General features: G+C 45.2%; 2 protein-coding genes across 3 annotated transcripts; one reads left to right on the top strand and one right to left on the bottom strand.

Moving 5' to 3' along the window:
- Positions 1–1,550: 1,550 nt before the first annotated feature.
- On the bottom strand, positions 1,551–13,119 carry tubgcp5 (tubulin, gamma complex associated protein 5). Of its 2 annotated transcripts, none has more exons than XM_035648357.2 (23): positions 12,501–13,119; positions 12,328–12,381; positions 11,536–11,644; positions 11,260–11,356; positions 9,877–9,956; positions 9,649–9,784; positions 9,390–9,507; positions 8,323–8,412; positions 8,000–8,093; positions 7,653–7,905; positions 6,809–7,011; positions 6,591–6,706; positions 6,240–6,508; positions 5,926–6,124; positions 5,463–5,651; positions 5,196–5,378; positions 5,017–5,101; positions 4,801–4,921; positions 4,250–4,401; positions 3,702–3,827; positions 2,420–2,508; positions 2,090–2,190; positions 1,551–1,951 (listed from the first exon to the last, which is right to left on the bottom strand). In XM_035648357.2, exons 1-23 carry the CDS (start codon positions 12,632–12,634, stop codon positions 1,905–1,907), a joined length of 3,045 nt encoding a protein of 1,014 aa, XP_035504250.1. In that variant the 5' UTR covers positions 12,635–13,119; the 3' UTR covers positions 1,551–1,904. The 2 variants fall into 2 exon arrangements, with proteins under 2 accessions (XP_035504250.1, XP_035504251.1); XM_035648358.2 differs by having other exon boundaries at positions 5,926–6,118.
- A 265-nt stretch (positions 13,120–13,384) lies between these two features.
- Positions 13,385–17,266, top strand: chst7 (carbohydrate (N-acetylglucosamine 6-O) sulfotransferase 7). Its single transcript, XM_035648363.2, has 2 exons — positions 13,385–14,828; positions 16,218–17,266. Exon 1 carries the CDS (start codon positions 13,529–13,531, stop codon positions 14,795–14,797), a length of 1,269 nt encoding a protein of 422 aa, XP_035504256.1. The 5' UTR covers positions 13,385–13,528; the 3' UTR covers positions 14,798–14,828; positions 16,218–17,266.
- Positions 17,267–17,474: the final 208 nt, after the last annotated feature.

Here is a 17,474-nt window from a genome sequence, read left to right as displayed (position 1 = left end):
GCCGGAATCCTCCGCTAGGGCAGGGACGAAGGAATGTACAGTGAGAGCCTGTGTGTCCCCCCCCCCCCCCCCACCCCCACCCGGGGGGTATGGGGGGTGATTAGTGCCAATAATAAAAATCTCTACCCCCCAACTCCTGCGTCACACAGCACGGGGCATGTATTTCACTTCCTCAAAAAGCATTGAAGTGAACTTAAGTTTTTCAATTAATTCCGAAATATAATTTTGTTCTTTAAAATATTGCTGAATCTATTTTAAACTAATTGCGTCTTTACCAGTAGTAGGTAGAATCTATACCTACTATACATATTTTTCATCTGTTTGCAGACCAAGTTTTCATCCTGTGTTATTTATTATAATGATCAAAAATTATCAAGCACAAGGGCTCATAGGAAAAAGGTATGGGGCTGATGTAACTTCAAAGCCACTAATGCTGACAAAAGGGTACTTTCAATGGCCCGTTAATATTGTAACTCTATCTTCAGGCGATACAGGTTCAAAGAACAACATACTGTATAATTACATTCTTAAAATAATCAAAGTAAAAAAAATGAAACAAGGAAATAAACAAAACTTCACAATCACATTAAATAGATTAATGTTCAAATTGCACTTGCATAACAAAAAAATATATATTTTGGGGGGTTTTTTGCCATCTATTTTTTCCAAAATTACTTAATATGTTCAAGGTTTCACAGATTAAGAGTATAACTCTGAGCGCCACGTGGTTAAAGACCTGGGACCATTTTGTTACCAGTGAGACTTGTTGAACTCCACCATAAATTGAGCTAATAGGATAAGTCTAATCTCTGTCTAAAAATAAAGGCAACAATGTCTGTAATGACTAAATTCTAGCTTATATATATTTATCTAACCTTGTCAATATGATGTAAGCCGTACAGTAACCATACAGCCTGTGCAATGAGTTATTGCAATGGCCATACTTAGGTCAAACTGTAACACTGTCTGTACAGCTCAATTGTGAAAAACCTATAATTCACAGCTGTCAGTTATTGGAAGAAAGAAATAAAGGGCACAGTGACCACACAGTTGAGGGCCAGCTACTTCTTCAGACTCTCACAGAGCTGCAGACCAGATTTATCCAGCAGCTACAGTGGTATAGAAAAAACAGAGCCTAACCTACACCACACTTAATCCACTGTTAATACCTTTTAAACAAGAAAATTGTAAATTATTACATTTAATTTATTTGGCAGAAATATCTGAGGTTAATAATGTTCCACTACTTCCATCTTTCTTATCTCATCAATACTTAAATAACCTTCAATATGCAGTATTTTATGTTTCATCTAGACAAAGCAATTCAACAGAAATTTAAGTCGCATATATAAATTTAATATGATATTGATATTCTAATATACAAAATGTAAATGAGCTATACTCTTAACCCAAAACTAAAAACCTTAGACGCCACATCGTTGATATTCCCACCATCTTTCACAGGTGTATCAATTATTTCTTTAAAGACTGTCTTGTATGGACCTCAACTGCAAAATTTAAAAAAAGGAATTAGTTGATTACACTGTAAATACTATTATCAATAAACTTTAATAATACACCAATATTACATCATGTTGAGCAACATGTTCCTACAACATTGTGCAAGATTTGTTGTGCTTCATTCATACACATTACAAACGATCAACATAACAGCTTATAAAAAAAACTTTACAAAAGTTAACTTTTTTTTTACACGACTGATGCTCACAAGTAGCTTGTTTGATTCTAGCCCTAACGAGACAAACACCACATAGTCCAAGTCCAACAGTCAGAGCAGACAGTGACATCATGTGTTGGACATATCACCATCATGAACAATGACTAATGAGACAGAGAAGCAAACAGTGGCGTTCAGTCGATCATGACAGAGCATGGGCTGTTCCTCAGCACTGCTCAAACCCGGCCATCAGAGAGAGGGCGAGAGACTCCACTGTACAAGAAGCAAAAGAAAAGAAAATATGTTAATCTTGCCTCTAAGTACAAAGAGTCATAAAGTAGAATAATCAACAAAAATATATCCAGCGTTGTCAACTGAAAATGAGGTCTGCATGAATTCAGTTTTACGTACGGTGAGGGAAGGAGCCGCGGCACACAGCCTTATTGAGTATTGTCACCAGGAACATGTGACAGTTCTTGAAATCTGACTCCATTTTATCAATGGACTCAATCCTGTAATTAAAAAAATAACACTATATTGAGATTCATGAGACCAAGAAAGATGCAACAGCAATTGTTTGGAATAGAAAAAAAGATGCATTAAGATGTGAACACACATTGTCGTGCTTTAGAAATTCACCAGAAATGTGCTGACATTATACTGTATGTAATGTGTGTGTAGCAAGTGAATGAATGACAAATTAAATTTTAATTCCCCCCCAGTCGGTGTGAGAGCTCTTACTTCCAGGCTCCAAATCCAGCTTGCCATCGGTCAGAGAAGATCAGGACTAGGTTGAGGACCTTCATTATGGCTTCCTTCACAAAACTTACCTAAGAAGACAAAACATTTCATTAGACAACAGTGTGAGACATCATAAAAGCGTGTAGGAAGCACCACCCGTCCAGCTGCCTCCCTTTCAACAGTGAATATGAAAACATCATCAAGGAATAAAAAGATCTCTTGGTCGAGTTATGAGTATTCAAGTCAAATGCAATTCAGGTGGTTGACAGGATGTTAGGTGAATTAAAGACTCAGATTTAGAGACTAATGCATACATTACCAAAACATTAAATAATTGAAAATAAAACAATAAATGAGGGGTAGTTGGGATAATTATTAAAAAATTAATAATAAATAATAAAATTAAAAACAAGCAAAACAAAACAATGAATGAAATTAAAAAGTACAACACAAAATAAATTATATGAAGATTATAAAAGGTAAATAAAGTTAAAAGTAGTAAAAGTAATGATAGTGATCAACACTCAAATTATATTTAAACAAAGTAGAAAAAGATAACAATGAAAGTAAATATGAATAATAAAACCATAAAATTATAGAACACTACTGTGAGGGTGGAGGTTTCTCAGGAGAGATCTTAATAAGAGTTACCGGTGAGCGGCTGTTGTTCTGGTGTGTGTTGGGTGACCCAGGGGGGCAAGGATCTTTGCCACAACTACATAAAGGCCAGACTAAAGGAGCATTATTAGTTCACATTTAAAAAAATATCAACATTTCCTCTGGAAGGCTGTTCCAGCGACCTGGAGCGTAGCGGCTAAAAGCAGCATCACCAAGAGCTTTTGTTCTGCTTTGTGGAACGGCTAAAAGAGAAGAACCTGAGGGGCCTCTCCTGGTGCATAGACCACAGGCATTTCTGTAGTCTGGTGCAAGTCCATGTAGTGCCTTATAAAATAAGCTTACATTACATTTAATTATCTTAAAATCAATACGAAAGCTAACTGGTAACCAGTGTAAGGGTTGTTAAATAGGTGTGATGTGTGCTCTCCTATTGGTCTCGTGCAGCAGAGTTTTGAGTTAATGGTAGCCGATTAATTGTATTCTTCGACCAGAGAGGACAGCGTGCATTAGTGTCTCAGTATCGCTACTGATCCCCGACTTTCCCTGGCCCCCCTGCCAACACGGTGAGGTTAGAGCGCAGCTTCAGCCAATGAAAAGCGATTGCTGGAGCTGACAGACATTCAGCGTCTCCAGTCAACCCTATTCGCCCCTGGGTGCTGTTTACCTTCTCCCTCAGCAGGCAACGGTCATGGATCGTCGCCAGATATCTGTAATGGATCTTGATCAGCTGGTCCAGGTCCTTCGCTTCCTGGACTTGGTGCTGAAACTCCAGTCCTGTGCTGTGCAGGATCTGACAACAAAGAGCATAAAGAGATTGAAGATAAGAAGATCATTTGTAAGTCATTAAGTGTTTTTCAAATAAATTAGCCTGCTAACCACTGTAACACGCGTTTTTAAGATTGATTTTCATTGTTTTCTCTTAATGTGCACAGACTTAGAACTTGCTACTGAAGAGCACAACAAAAATGGGGAAGATGCTTGCTTTAACCAGGTTGCCATTTGGCAGCTTCATGTACATTAGTCCTGTCCTTGAAAGCACCACAACAGTTTCTCATTCTACCCGCAGTTTTGAAATTTTGACACGTCGCAGTACGAAAAGCAAAAATGTTTAAATGAATGTTGGTTAAATTCCATTTCCCCTCTTCAATTTCAGGTTCCTGCGACTGTGCAGGTTCTGCTGTGCAAAAGGTGTGTATTGCAAATTCCTCTCACCCTGGTCATGATGTAGTTGTGAAGGCTGTTGACAAAGTGCATCAGTTTGACCCGCAGCAGACACATTCGGTGAATCTGCTGATTCAGAGGCTCTTTGACCTTCGCTTCCTCAGCTGGAGCGCCCTCCGTTTTTTTACTGATGGCTGTGAAATCTATGAATAAAAGAAAAAAGGCTTCAGATTCAATAATATTCCTGCGTGATCAACTAGTTATTTGTTGTGGTATTTCAATTAAAGGAGCTTTAATTTATCATGATTTAAAGTGCCATCCTAAGAAGGGCTGCGACTGACGATTATTTTCATTGATTATTCTTTCTTTTATTTTCTCTATTCATGGATTTGATGTTTGGCTTTTAAAATGTCTGGAAATGGCAAAAACACTGATCCGTTTTCCAGACTTCACGTCTCATTTTGTCTGATCAGCACAAAACGGAAAACTTTCAGTTTGCAATGATTTGAAACAGAGAAAAAGAGACCATTTACACATCAAAGGAGCAGAAACAGTCTATTCTTAAGAAAGTCTGCTTGAAAAATGACTCGACTAACTCATACCACTGAATCGAAGTTTGTCTAAACTGTATTTGGCCCATTTGATCTGCAGGAGGAGGAGGAACACTTGATTGTAGATCTTCTGACATTCGGTGCTGATCACAATGTCAACAGGCCAGGGAACCTATGGACGAATAAATTAGAAAATGTCAAGCTTTAAAGGCTTCACAAAAAAGAGGTGTGAAGAAAAATTGATGCAAACCAATTCTCTTTGCTCACCTTGTAACTGAGAGTAAGAACTTCAAGGTTATTCACAGGGTGTTTCTTCCTGGACGGGTCAATGGCCTCCAAGAAGATTGATAACCTATAAACAGGAAATGATGGAGAAAACATTATTTTTTCAATAATATAAAAAGAAAATATCCTCCTCGTCCTCCTTCACTAACAACATGCAGTACCTGCCACTGTCCTCCGGGTAGCGCTGTCCCACTGCCTCCTGCAGCTGCACGTTGAGAAAGGACGGCTGCTGCCAGCTCTCCTTCTCCTGCACCTTGTCGAAGATGGCTGTGTAAAAGTCGTACATGGTGTCCCCAGCCTCCAGCAGGAAGTAGTTCCTCATGGCTTGGAGGTATTCCAGCAGCCTGCGGAGACATGGAGGTACTCAAAATGTTCCGTGCGCGCGGACAAAAAGTGACTCGTATGCTAACCCCGAGAGTGATGCTCACATGTAGTCCTTTTTCAGGGTCTTCATCAGGTTCCCGCAGCACTCGATGTACCTCCTCTCGATGTGGGGGTAGAGGCAGGAGCGCAGGGTGAGCTCAAACGTCTGGCAGGTGACCGACTGCGAGGAGCGGTCAACGTTGAAATCCCCTCCGGAGAAACGCTCGTGGAAGTCACTCTGCTCCAAGTAGAGCCTGAGGGTAAACAGAGACCACACCATGAATCTGTCCATTCGGCCCGACCGGCACATCTGGAACCGCGCCATTGGAGAAAAGATGTAATCATCAGCTGCAAGAGAAGGTATTTCATAATGAGGGCTGAATTGATGCTCTAAGCTTTACTCTTGAGAGGATGACAGACATGGATGAAAAACTGGCCCTATTTTAAATTTGCATTATTGTTTATTTTCAAGCAGAACAAGTTGGTCTGGAGGTCTGCTTGTTAATTTTCAATGTCGATACGGCTTACCTGGCAAAGTTTATGGCCAGCAAAGGATCGTGAACATCAGCAATCTCCAGATGCTGTGCCACGACGGACTGCATCTTTATGAGACTCCTCCTGGTGGCTTGCTGTTCGGTCACTGTGTCTGTCGGAGATCCCTCTTGGCTGCAGAGACGTGACTGCACAGACTCTAAAAACAGTGTGTACAAACTCTTCCTCTCTGCGTCTGCAAAGCAACATTTTGACACTGCTCAAGAGAAATGCTGAAACAATTCCAAGCTGAAACAGCCTAAGTATACAGATACCCCCGAAAAAGGACCATTTGCAGAGAAACCGCTGACCTCTGGAGGATTTCTCCGACTGCTCGTCCTCCTTACAGTCCAGATTTCTGAGCAGCTGCATGGACTTCCCCGCCATAATGATCTGCTTGAGGACAGGTTTGAGGAAGGACACCATCGTGAGCTGCCTGTGGCTGGAGCCCTGGTCCCCCCCAGAGCTCCCGCTGGCAGCGTCGTTCAGCTTCTCCTCGTTCTCCACCGTCTCTGACACGCTGTACAGCGTGTAGGTGGCGTACCAGAAATCCCTGTGGTTCACCGGGACGTCTTTGTTCCTGAAGCGAGGAGATGAGCAGTGTTTGGACTTTGGAAAGTCATGTTGTGAACAGATGTTTCGAGATTACCTTTGTTTCATACCTTTGGATGATGAACTCTTTTGCTGGGTCGAACAGGTGGCCGTGAACAATCCACTCATCCACAATCTCCAGATATGGTCTGACAGTCTCTGTCCATAGAGAAAATAAAAGAGCCACCTAGCAAAGAGAGAAGACAGACAGCAATGTTTCCCTGTTAAGATCCTCGAAATCCGTTCTACGTGCAGATATCACTGATGTTAATACGTCTGCCCGACTCACCGCTTGCTCGGACGCTTCCCCGACACTGTCGTACTCGATGATCGCTTTGTACAGGGTGTTGAGCAAGTGTGACGCCCGCACAACATTCGGAGTCTCGGGGGGAACCTCTGCGACCCCTGTGCAGAAGACTTTGTGCAGCACCTTGATCTGTGCCAAGTGAGGGCTGAGTCGCTCCAGGACTGCAGACAGGGTCACTGTCTCATCTATAAGGGAGGACAACTCGTCAAACAGTGGCCAACATCATAAATGAACCCCTCACAGATCAAATACTCCAAATGATAAATGGACTACACACATTCACACACATTCATGGTTAAGTGTATTGCTCAAGGACACAACGACATGCGGACTAGGGGAAGCTGGGATCGAACCGCCGACCCCTGGGTGAGTGGACGACCGACTGTACCTCCTGCCGCCCAATAAGAGCGTGGGGAAAAAATGCTATGTAATGCAAAACTTTATATTGCAATAGTTTATTACATATATGTCTAGAGTGTCAACGTGTGCGAGTGTGTTTTTCACCAACATGAATATTTGAACTTTGAAATCGGGTCATCAACTATTCCTTTTACCTTTCAAATGACCCACGTTCCACATCTCATGTTTTCATACAGCCGCCAGGCTAATGCTGACACACACCCCCTTACTTTTTTCCCCCTTAGGGCCTCCATGGAAGCCAGTCAACAGAAATTTGTTGTAGTGATGGAGAACTTAATAACCTGAGGGGCTCAGATTCCACGTACAAAGTCGCACGGTTTTCAAAAGATCACTCATGTTAAGATCCCGGTGTAATCTAATTACAAAGAACGCGGCGTCCTTGTTGTTGTACTCGTGCAGTACTTGCCGTTGCATATGATCTCTCTCTCAATTGTGGTGAGCTCCTCTTTGAAGCTGGTGAAGTACTTGTTGAGGGCCCACACAAAGGCCTGGTAAGTCCTGAAGGGAGGCTCGGAGCCCTTCTTGGAGCTGTAGGAGGAACCAGAGCTCGGTGGGCTCGGCTCCGAGCTGTACCCCGTCACCTCGTCGATGAACCTCTGCAGCCTGAACACCGCCTGCCCGTACACGGCGATGTGCTCCAGCACGGAGCGAAGACAGTTCTGCAGCATAAAAGAAGAAAAGATTGTTTCCTACAGCCAACAGGGGACGAGAAATTAAGATATGATAAAAGTAAATTTCTGATTATTAACTTACACTGGTGAGATGAGTTACCACCACGTTATTCCTGACAGACACTTTTCCATCGTGGTGTTGGAATATAAAGTGTTTCTTCACGCCAGACAGAAGCCTGCAATGTAATAGGCACAGCTTAACAGTATGATATAACCAAAATGAATATCTCAGTGTGAGCCTATGAAGCACAAGGGGGATTTCCCTGTACAACATAACAAAGACTCAAATGTTTTTGGGACTTACGAGATAACAAAAGGTCAAACTTGTGAGGAGGCATGAGATAAATTTCATTGCAAGTTCGTACATTGAGCACAGTCACACAGAGGAGCGTCGTCACATCTTACCACAGTGTCTCCCTTATTACTTGGCTCTCTGTGACAAAGGCCTTTTCTTCTGGCAGATACAATGGATCAGTGTTGTACAAGTGTTGATCCCTGAGAAGAGAAGCACTAAAGCGGTCAACGTTTATGACCATTTCCAATCATTTCAACTCACAAAACAAAAGTCATAAGAGAGAAATATTTTAGCATTAAAGTATTTTATCGTAAGCACGAAAAGAGCAATGCAATGCTCTTTTACCAGCAATGATATTTGTGGACCGTCAGTCGAGGCTAAAGCTGTAATCATATCCACCCAATCTTGTGATAATGTTCTAACATTGTTATATTTCATCCTTTATTCTTCAAATCTAGTTAAAATAAATTGGCCCAAATATTTGTATAGTTTTATAAAGCTCAAATTGATTCCAATTTTTCCACAAAAGTGACTGTTGTGAGGTTGTGTTGGTGTAAAAAAAAAAAAAACTATGAGTGCATCCAAATTAGGGCTACCACGGCGACTGAAACGCCGCGGCTACGCCATCACATCATGCCCAGTCATCTGTCAGCAGACAGGCTGACCTCTGGAGATACCCTCCCAAGTAATATTCCCACCAAGTCTGGTGAAAATCTGTCCATGCATTGTAGAGTTGCTTTGTACACAGACACAATACGCGGCTGGCAGTAATCAACACCGCAAACCTGGCATCGCATCTAAGGAGTATGCATCAGCCGTTACACGATTTGCCAGAATAACAAAATACAATTATACAATTAATTTCCCTTTGCGCCGATAAGCACTTACAACTAGCAGCGAATGCCGACCAATTTTCCCTGCTGCAAAAGCGCTCTCTTAATGACAACACTGGAATTAACGGACGTATAGATTAGAATATGAATAATAGTCTAAACAACAGACTGCTACAGGAACACACGCCTTTCAAACATTCAAACCTTTCTAAATTATTCAACAGAACCTGAGGTTTGTGATTTTATATTCTATAGTTTTATCAATTTGTGTGATAAGAGAAAAAAATTAGTTTATTCATTCATTATAATATATTATATTGCAAAGGCATAGACAACGGTCTTACCACACATTGAGCAAGTTGGAGTGTAAATGTAAGCTGTGAGGAAACCGAGGAGCGTGAGCCACCCAGTAAGGAGTCACTACGTGCTGTTCGAGCCATGCCCGGGCGTCAGGTTCCCCCACTGAGAAGACACAGAGTTGAATTATCTTTACACTCAAAATTATGCTTCATCGTAGATACACAGATGCTTGTTTTGGTACCATCTCATCATGTTCTTTTTCTTTCCATTACTATGTTATTTTACTGTCTGATTAGTTTGTACCGGTCCATGTGACTGGAACTGCTTTGTTGCTGTTGTCCTGGTCCTCCTGGGGGGTTCTGTCCAACTGGATCCCAGAGTCCTCCCGGCTGATTGGCTGCTGATTGTCATCATCCTCGCTCTCCTCCTCGGACCACTCCTGAAAAGCAGTCAGACCCATTTAGATACCAAAACCATGTGAATATTGTGGTACTGGTGTTGTGGTAATGGGGGGGGGGTTTATTTACTCACAGGGGTATCTGGAAACGGTCCAATGTCTATGTCTTCGCCCTCCATCAGATATTTGCCCCAGTCAAAGGTGTCCTCTGGTTCTGGACGGACAAGTTGCAAAAGACCACGATCAACATGGACATGTGGCGTTTTGAAACAATTTTAAAGATTTACAGGTGAAACTAAAGCTGCAAGCAGAATTAAAGGGTCCTTGCAACTTTGTGCGTGTTGGGGGCGTTGCACATGCTGTGTTGTTGTTACCACGGAAACACTCAATTCATGACCTCTGGATTCTGCACGAAGGAGCACACTATTCTAGCCCGGCGTAGCCAGACTAATACTCAAATGCGTTCATTTTTCATTTACCAAGAGGACATGGTGCATGTCCAAATCGCATCACATTCCAAACTGAACTTCCTCTGGCTCTTAACAACACACATGATATGCCAAGTGTGACGCAGATAAGATGAACGGTTCTCGAGACATGTGAGCAACTTCAAGAGAGACAGAGATTCCTCAAATTTTAGTATAATATGGTGAACCTGCTAGGGGAGGACGTTAAAAAGTAAAAGCAGTCATTCCCTGTTGCCACATGGTGGTGCTGTGACTAAAACTGAATATTGTCATGTGATGAAAACGTGAAAGCTGCGGTCAAACAATCTATTTTGCTTAGGAAAGTTCCTAACTGAGTGAAAAGACCCAGGAGTATTTCAGCGGCAGTCATGATGAGAGCTGTTCAAATTCTCTAAATGATAAGGAAAGGAGTTTCAATGCTTCCTTTCTTATCTCCTTCAGCGTAGGAAACATGGACTATCCATTATGAAAGGGAAGAAGAAAATACCGTCTCACAATTCAATACAGCAGCAACATTTAAAGCGATGCAACATCATAGTTGCACTGAGGCAGACCCACGTAACCATAGAAACGACAGGACAGCTGTTTGTCTCCTGACAGGATCCAAAACTGATGGAAATCCTCACGTGATTGTCTACGCTCCGAATCCATAAATATAGATTTCTTCTTTGTCACATCTTTCCAGTCAGGAGTCATGTCGAACAACAAGCATATTGCACTGAGTTCACAATATCATCATCAGAACCAAATGCAAATATAAAAGCGAAAAAATCCATTGGTTATTTGTAGAATGCAAAAAACAGAATTTTCAACTTGTATATTTCCAATTCATGTTACAATCCTGTTCATTGTGTTTACATCTTTGATAATATCTATCTTTTGTAACGGTTAGGAGGCAAAGTCAAATCATTTCACCACACCCATGCACAACACCATAAAATAGATAATTTTTCACATGACTGGACATGTGCAAAATTGTTCAAGCATGTTTAGGAGCTCCCACCATTACGTGTCGGGCCCTGATTAAATATCTTCGACAGGTCAACTCACCAGCCTCCTTTACCCTGGGTCTCTCGATAAAGTTTGTGTTTGAGGGTGACCCCGACAGGAAGAGCAGCAGTGACAGGACACTGTAGTGTACATCAGTCTGCCAAAAAACACAAACAAAAAACATACTGTAGGATGTGTAATCTGTCAGGATGTTGTGTTTTGACCATAAGGGAAACATGGGCAATTTTTGTTGATTTGTCTTGATGTAAATGTAAGATAATTGACCTATACACATTAATAAAATTCGTAATGTCATTAAAAAAAGATATGCCATACCTTTGTTCCATCTGTATTTGGTAAAGGCGAGTTCAAGAAGTCTTCAGTCAGCCTCATCCAGCTTTCTGCTTTACTCAAGTCGGAGTGGACCATGAGCTTTTCGTAGATTCTGGGAAAACATGGCAGATTATGCGGGACAGTGTCGTGTGGGTGGGTGGCAGTGGGAGTGTGCTGATTAACGTTAAAGTGCCATTCGTTCTGAGTATCTAGGATTTAGCGTAGTGCCTGTATGATAATAAATCATCACACTTGGGGATTGAATCCTCAAAATCAGCTATGAATAAATGCGCAAAATGGAAACTGTATGTCGATGGGCACACGTGTCACGCGTCTTTTGGAAGCAGCATTGTTACAGGAAAGGCATGGACATGAAACATGAGAAGATTTCTAATAATATGTATCACATACCACATGCTAAGCAGTAAAAAAAATACACTACTATATGTTAGAGCTATTGGCCCATTGCTGGATTTGATCGGTGCCAGGCCAAATTGACCAGTAAGCGCTGGCTAAACTCAAATTCATTTTTCAGAATATGCACCATGGAAAGTGTTTGACATGACAGTTGGTCAAGACAGGAAGTAGTGCATGCGCCCCCCCCCAAAGCCTTTGAGATATTAGTTGCATATTTCTACATAAAGTATAACAATAAATCATATTGCCACACTGTGAGTATGTGGCACGGTGAATCAAGCATGTTCAATAATGAAATTCACACAGCATCATCATAAAGCAATGGTGAATGCCATGGGAACCGAGGCACATGGGTCCGCCCCTGTTGATAGCACTCACCCACTGATGCTGCGTTGGACTTTGTGGCTGTTCACGTCCAGGTAGCGATGAAACCTGTCAACAAACGACACTTTATTGTCGACACACGAGTCTGTCTGTGACTAATGTTTGGCCACACGTTAGCAGCCCAACAAGCTAGCGCCCGTCCCCGCTCGGCCAGTTGGCTAACTCACCGGAAGTTCGACCAGGCGAATTTCAGTGCCAGCTGGAAGTTCTGGTCCTCCTCGTCCTCGACGCCGCTCATGCATCGTATCAACCTCTTGGTCTCTCTCTCCGTCTCCTTGTCGAAGGTGCTCCAGTGCGCCATGGCGCCGTCAACGGTGCTGCTGCGGTTAGCTTGGCGCTACAAGCACCTGCTGGTGTGTTGGCAGCTAGCTATCCGCCAGGCTCGAAGCCGGACCCGGCAGATGTCGCGGGGGCTAAGGGTCGCCTAGCACTAACACGTCGTGTGTGTGTTAGATGTGCCATCAGGTGAAAAGGGCAGATTCCGCCGAGCCTCCATTGATTCGTCTCCAGGTACCGCGCAGCGCTTGCCTCCGACAACAAACAGAGGGCGTGTGCGCATGCGCGACTCTAAAAGCTGTTGATGGGCTTGAAGCTTTATCTGAAAGCTCGAGTTTAAAAGTGTCAACGTGCGGAGCGAAAGGGTCAACATTCCTAGCGAAACTCAACCATTCCCGACTCCTACCCACAGACTGTATGTACAGAGCTCATCCACTATTCAACGGGAGTAGGGCGTTTTCAAAATAAAACCCATGAGTCTTTGCGCGCCACTTAGGTTACCGAAGGTGACAGCTGTTGGAACCTCTTCGCTTCGAGGCTCTCAGGTTTTCCCGAAATTAACGGTGCACGGACTCGTTCCGCGTCCCGCGCAGCTTTACAGAAACTGTGGAAATGCTTCATATAAATTGTGACCATGCTGTTGCCACACTGACCACTGCTGCCGACCGAGAAGCTTTAAAACACTACGTATGTGTGAACAGGAAGGAAACAAATAATCTGGTTATTTCGTCTTTAAGGGGGCGTGGCTAATCCCTCACACACACACACACACACACACAAACACACACACGCTCACACTCACACACTCGACCCTTCTCTCACACGTTCACATAACTTCACGGTGGAGACCTCGGTGCCGCACGGAGCGCCGGGCTGACCTCTCGGAGAAGGAGCTGTGGCCGCCTCATCGGAAGGGGAAATGAAGAGAAGGCTCCACAAGAAATACTTGATTTTGATACTGGCATACTCGGGGCTACTTTTGTTTATCCCGTACGTGTTGGATTACCGGGACAAATCTGTCCACGCGAAGCGCGGACCGCCGCAGCAGCAGCACCGGTGCCCAGATTTGGAGCACACGGTGGCGCTGCTGTGGGAGGACGGTAACAGGCTCAACGGCAGCGAGGCGATGGAGTACGCCGCCAACCGGAGCTCCCGGTCCCGCGTGCACATCTACCTGCACGCCACCTGGAGGACGGGCTCCTCGTTCCTGGGGGAGTTGTTCAACCAGCACCCCGACGTCTTCTACCTCTACGAGCCGATGTGGCACATTTGGCAGGCTCTGTACCCGGGCGACGCCGGCAGCCTCCAGGGCGCAGTGCGCGACATGATGAGCGCCCTGTACCGCTGCGACTTCTCCGTCCTCAAGCTGTACGCCGGCACGCAGAACATCACCACCTCGTTCATCTTCGGCTGGAAGATGAACAAGGTGATATGCTCGGAGCCGCTGTGCGACGCGCACAAGCGCCACGAAGTGGGCCTGGTGAAAGAGGACCAGTGCGCCAAGTGCCAAAGGAGGGACATCAGGGAGCTGGAGAGGGAGTGCAAGAAGTACCCGGTGATGGTGATCAAAGGGGTGCGCGTCCTGGACCTGAGCACCCTGGTGCCCCTGATGAAGGACCCGGCGATCAACCTCCAGATCGTGCAGCTCTTCAGGGACCCGCGGGCCGTGCACAACTCGCGCCTCAAGTCCAAGCAGGCGCTGGTGAAGGAGAGCATCCAGGTGCTCCGGAGCAAGAAGCAGGCCGACAAGTACAAGCGGCTGCTGGCGCCCAGCGGCCGCGTCAACCGGGCCGAGAGCTACGTCTCCAGCGCCATGGAGCTCATCTGTGACAACTGGTTCAGCGACATGATGCTGGTGATGAACGCGCCGCCCTGGGTGAGGAGGAGCTACCTCCGCCTGCGCTACGAGGACCTGGTGCTGCACCCCATGGAGGAGCTGCAGAGGCTCTACCGCTTCTCCAACCTCTCCAGCTTCCCTGCCCTGGAGAGGTTCGCGCTCAACATGACCCACGGCCAGGGGTATTCCTCGGACAAGCCCTTCCTGATCTCGTCCAGGGACGCCAAAGAGGCCATCTACGCCTGGAGGGAGCGGCTCAACGTGGAGCAGATCAACCAGGTGGAGGCCTACTGCAGTGAAGTGATGAGGCAGCTGGGGTACGAGAAGAACAACTCGGACAAGGCTACATGAGGCCGTGGCTCGAGGAATGGACGGGATAAAGGTACGCTCAGATCTTCAGATCCGCAGGTTGACAGTGAAACAAAGCCGAGCAGTGTCCCGTGTGCGTGACTCGTCTCCATTGTACATCACCATCACTCCTGTCAGTACAGGAAGTTGGTGGTTTAACAGAAACCCTCCTACAGGCTCCAGGGCCGCCGCTGCTGCTGTTCTGCAGATCCACGACCTCTGACCTTCATCTGAAGGAGTCAAAATGAAAAACAGAGCCAACCATACGGCGATCAGCCGTCTCGCATTCATACCCCTTTGACGCGGTTATTCGTAGAATTTACGAATCGGTTTGAGTCCATCAGTTTTCCACTGACTCAAAAATGTGTTTTCCTTTTTGCGGCGCCACTTGGATGTTCAACCTTCACTGTACGTGCAAGCGTTGGACTGGAAGGCTGTTTTCAATTTCATCTGCCGGGGGAATTTGTTCTTTATCTTTTAGATGTTAATGTACACACATTGTTTCCTGACCAACATGCGACTTACACATGTGTGATGTGGAAACTGTGAATCCTCCAGAGCATGTGAGGAGCTTTTTATTTAACTATCTAAAAAACGATCGAGTCCACCTGTTGACTGCACAGTTCTTTCTGCCCTTATTCTCTATTTTACAGACCCCCCCCCCCTCATATTATCTGTCCACTGTGAGGTTCAGATGATAAAGGACTTGTGTCGCAGATAACAGCTTCGTGAGAAACTTAACCTATTTATGTCACAGTGTTGTGGTTGTTCCTTTCACACAGTGCTCTCCTTTTTAACATTTCCTGTCAGATTTAACCCGCTCTTATACTACGACTAACCGAATCAAATCTATTTGGTTTTCTCAAAGGACTCAAATACGAGACGGTCAGAAATACTCCTCCCTCCTTTAATGAGCGGCCTCATCTGCTGTTTCATAGAAGCGTCAGTGTTTTCTCCCTGGCAATGCTTGGTCCTCTCATGGATAGCCTGGGGGTCGAGGGGGGGGGGGGGGGGGCTGGCAGTGCAACCGGGCCTCAGGCTCTGCTGTCCAGAAGGGGATCATTGTATACGGCTGTGTATGACAAGCACAGAGCTCCCAGGGCTACCACCAGCCTGTCACCACCAGCTCGCACAAGCGAGGCCCTTCAGCGCCGGGCCGCCTGCAGGCCGACAGCTCGGGGCCTGACGCAGGGCGGAGGCAGTGGGTGCCCCTTGTCTCGCTGCCTCCGCCCTGATTTTTGACAGTGATAGAGCTGTTGATGGAGGCCCTGTGCATTATAAATCCTGTTGAATGTGCGTGTGTGTGTGTGCGTGCGTGTGTGTGTGTGTGTTGTCCTAATGCTCCGTATCTGTTTCACCGTGCAGTCGTGTCAGAACTCAAGGGTTTTATTTTAATCCCCAACTGATTGTTTTTCTCTTCCAGGGGCCTGGTATTCGGAGCTGAGGGTGAAAGGCGGAATAACAACACGAGCAGCTGGAATGCGATCCACCGGGAGCTCGCGAGCGCGACTCCTGGGTTGTTTTCCCCCTCGGCCGAGCCGGGTCGACGAACTGGGGAAAATCCAAGTGGACAGGGGCAGCCAATCACAGACAGATGACTTTGTAAGAGGAAGAAGGCAGCTTGTTTTCCCAGTGTTACCTGGATAACACCGGCGGGGTCTGGACTCTCTATGTGGGATAGGAAGAATGTGGGAGGGGAGGTAAACATAGATGAGAGAGAGATGGGGCCGGGTTTGTACTGCCGACACTCTGGCCTCCCTCTGTCCTACTGTTCTTTTAGTAGCACTAATCCCCCCCCTCAAATCCCCTGCAGACGAGGGCCATAAAAAGCTCAAGATGGGCCCTTCCCTGGAGACGCCAGGGCGACAGCGTCAGGTTTGCCCTCACCTGCGCGACTCCACAGTATCCGTGCTGCTCATGACCAAGCGTGACGGTGATCCCGAGCAATTCCGACACTCAATAACTGCAACTAGCTCACTAACCGCTCTAACGTAGAGCTCTGGTAGGAGAAACTACAGTATTTTCTGGAAAGGAGGCCAGACTGAGGAACTATTATTTAACCCCCCGACCCCTCAGGAATCTGGACAGCTGCAACGCCCCACTGACAAAAAACGCACATGGGTGTGACATTTTTGAATAGCCCATGGATGCATCGTGGAAAATCTGCCTCTGTCCTCTGCCAATGGGCGTCTTAGCAAGCACATGCAACAGATGGTACTGAATGATATTGTGTTGTTTGTAGTTTTGTCCCAAAAAAAAACGTTGTAAAATGCTGCGATATCCCTCCGGTTAAGGATGTGTAGGGTGAGAGGGGGAAATACTTTGCCAGCATCTTCGTGTTCAACTTTAGAAGTTGGTTCTGTGAAAATTCTGTTCTGGATGGAATGTCTGAAGTTCTCTCGTCAAAGAAAGAAATAACCTGTATTTAAAACTGACCGCAACGAAGAGTTAGTAAAAAAACTTAGAAAAGCATCTCCTGAAGGAAATGTGTGTGTTGATTCTGAGTGGCATTATCTCGGGAAACTTAATAATCACATGAATATTCCATGAACCTGCCATGTTTTGGCTGAGTTATCGACCCAGTGTACGGAAGAGTCTTGGGGCCAGACAAGAGAAAAGTCATATTATTTAGCATATTGACTGTGGAGGTGAACTGGTGAAATATTACTTCACAGTTAGT

This window comes from Scophthalmus maximus, chromosome 13 (assembly GCF_022379125.1).
Source record: "Scophthalmus maximus strain ysfricsl-2021 chromosome 13, ASM2237912v1, whole genome shotgun sequence".
Lineage (NCBI taxonomy): Eukaryota > Metazoa > Chordata > Actinopteri > Pleuronectiformes > Scophthalmidae > Scophthalmus > Scophthalmus maximus.
Note: the sequence above shows the minus strand (reverse complement) of the source record. Positions and strands in the feature narration are given on the sequence as shown.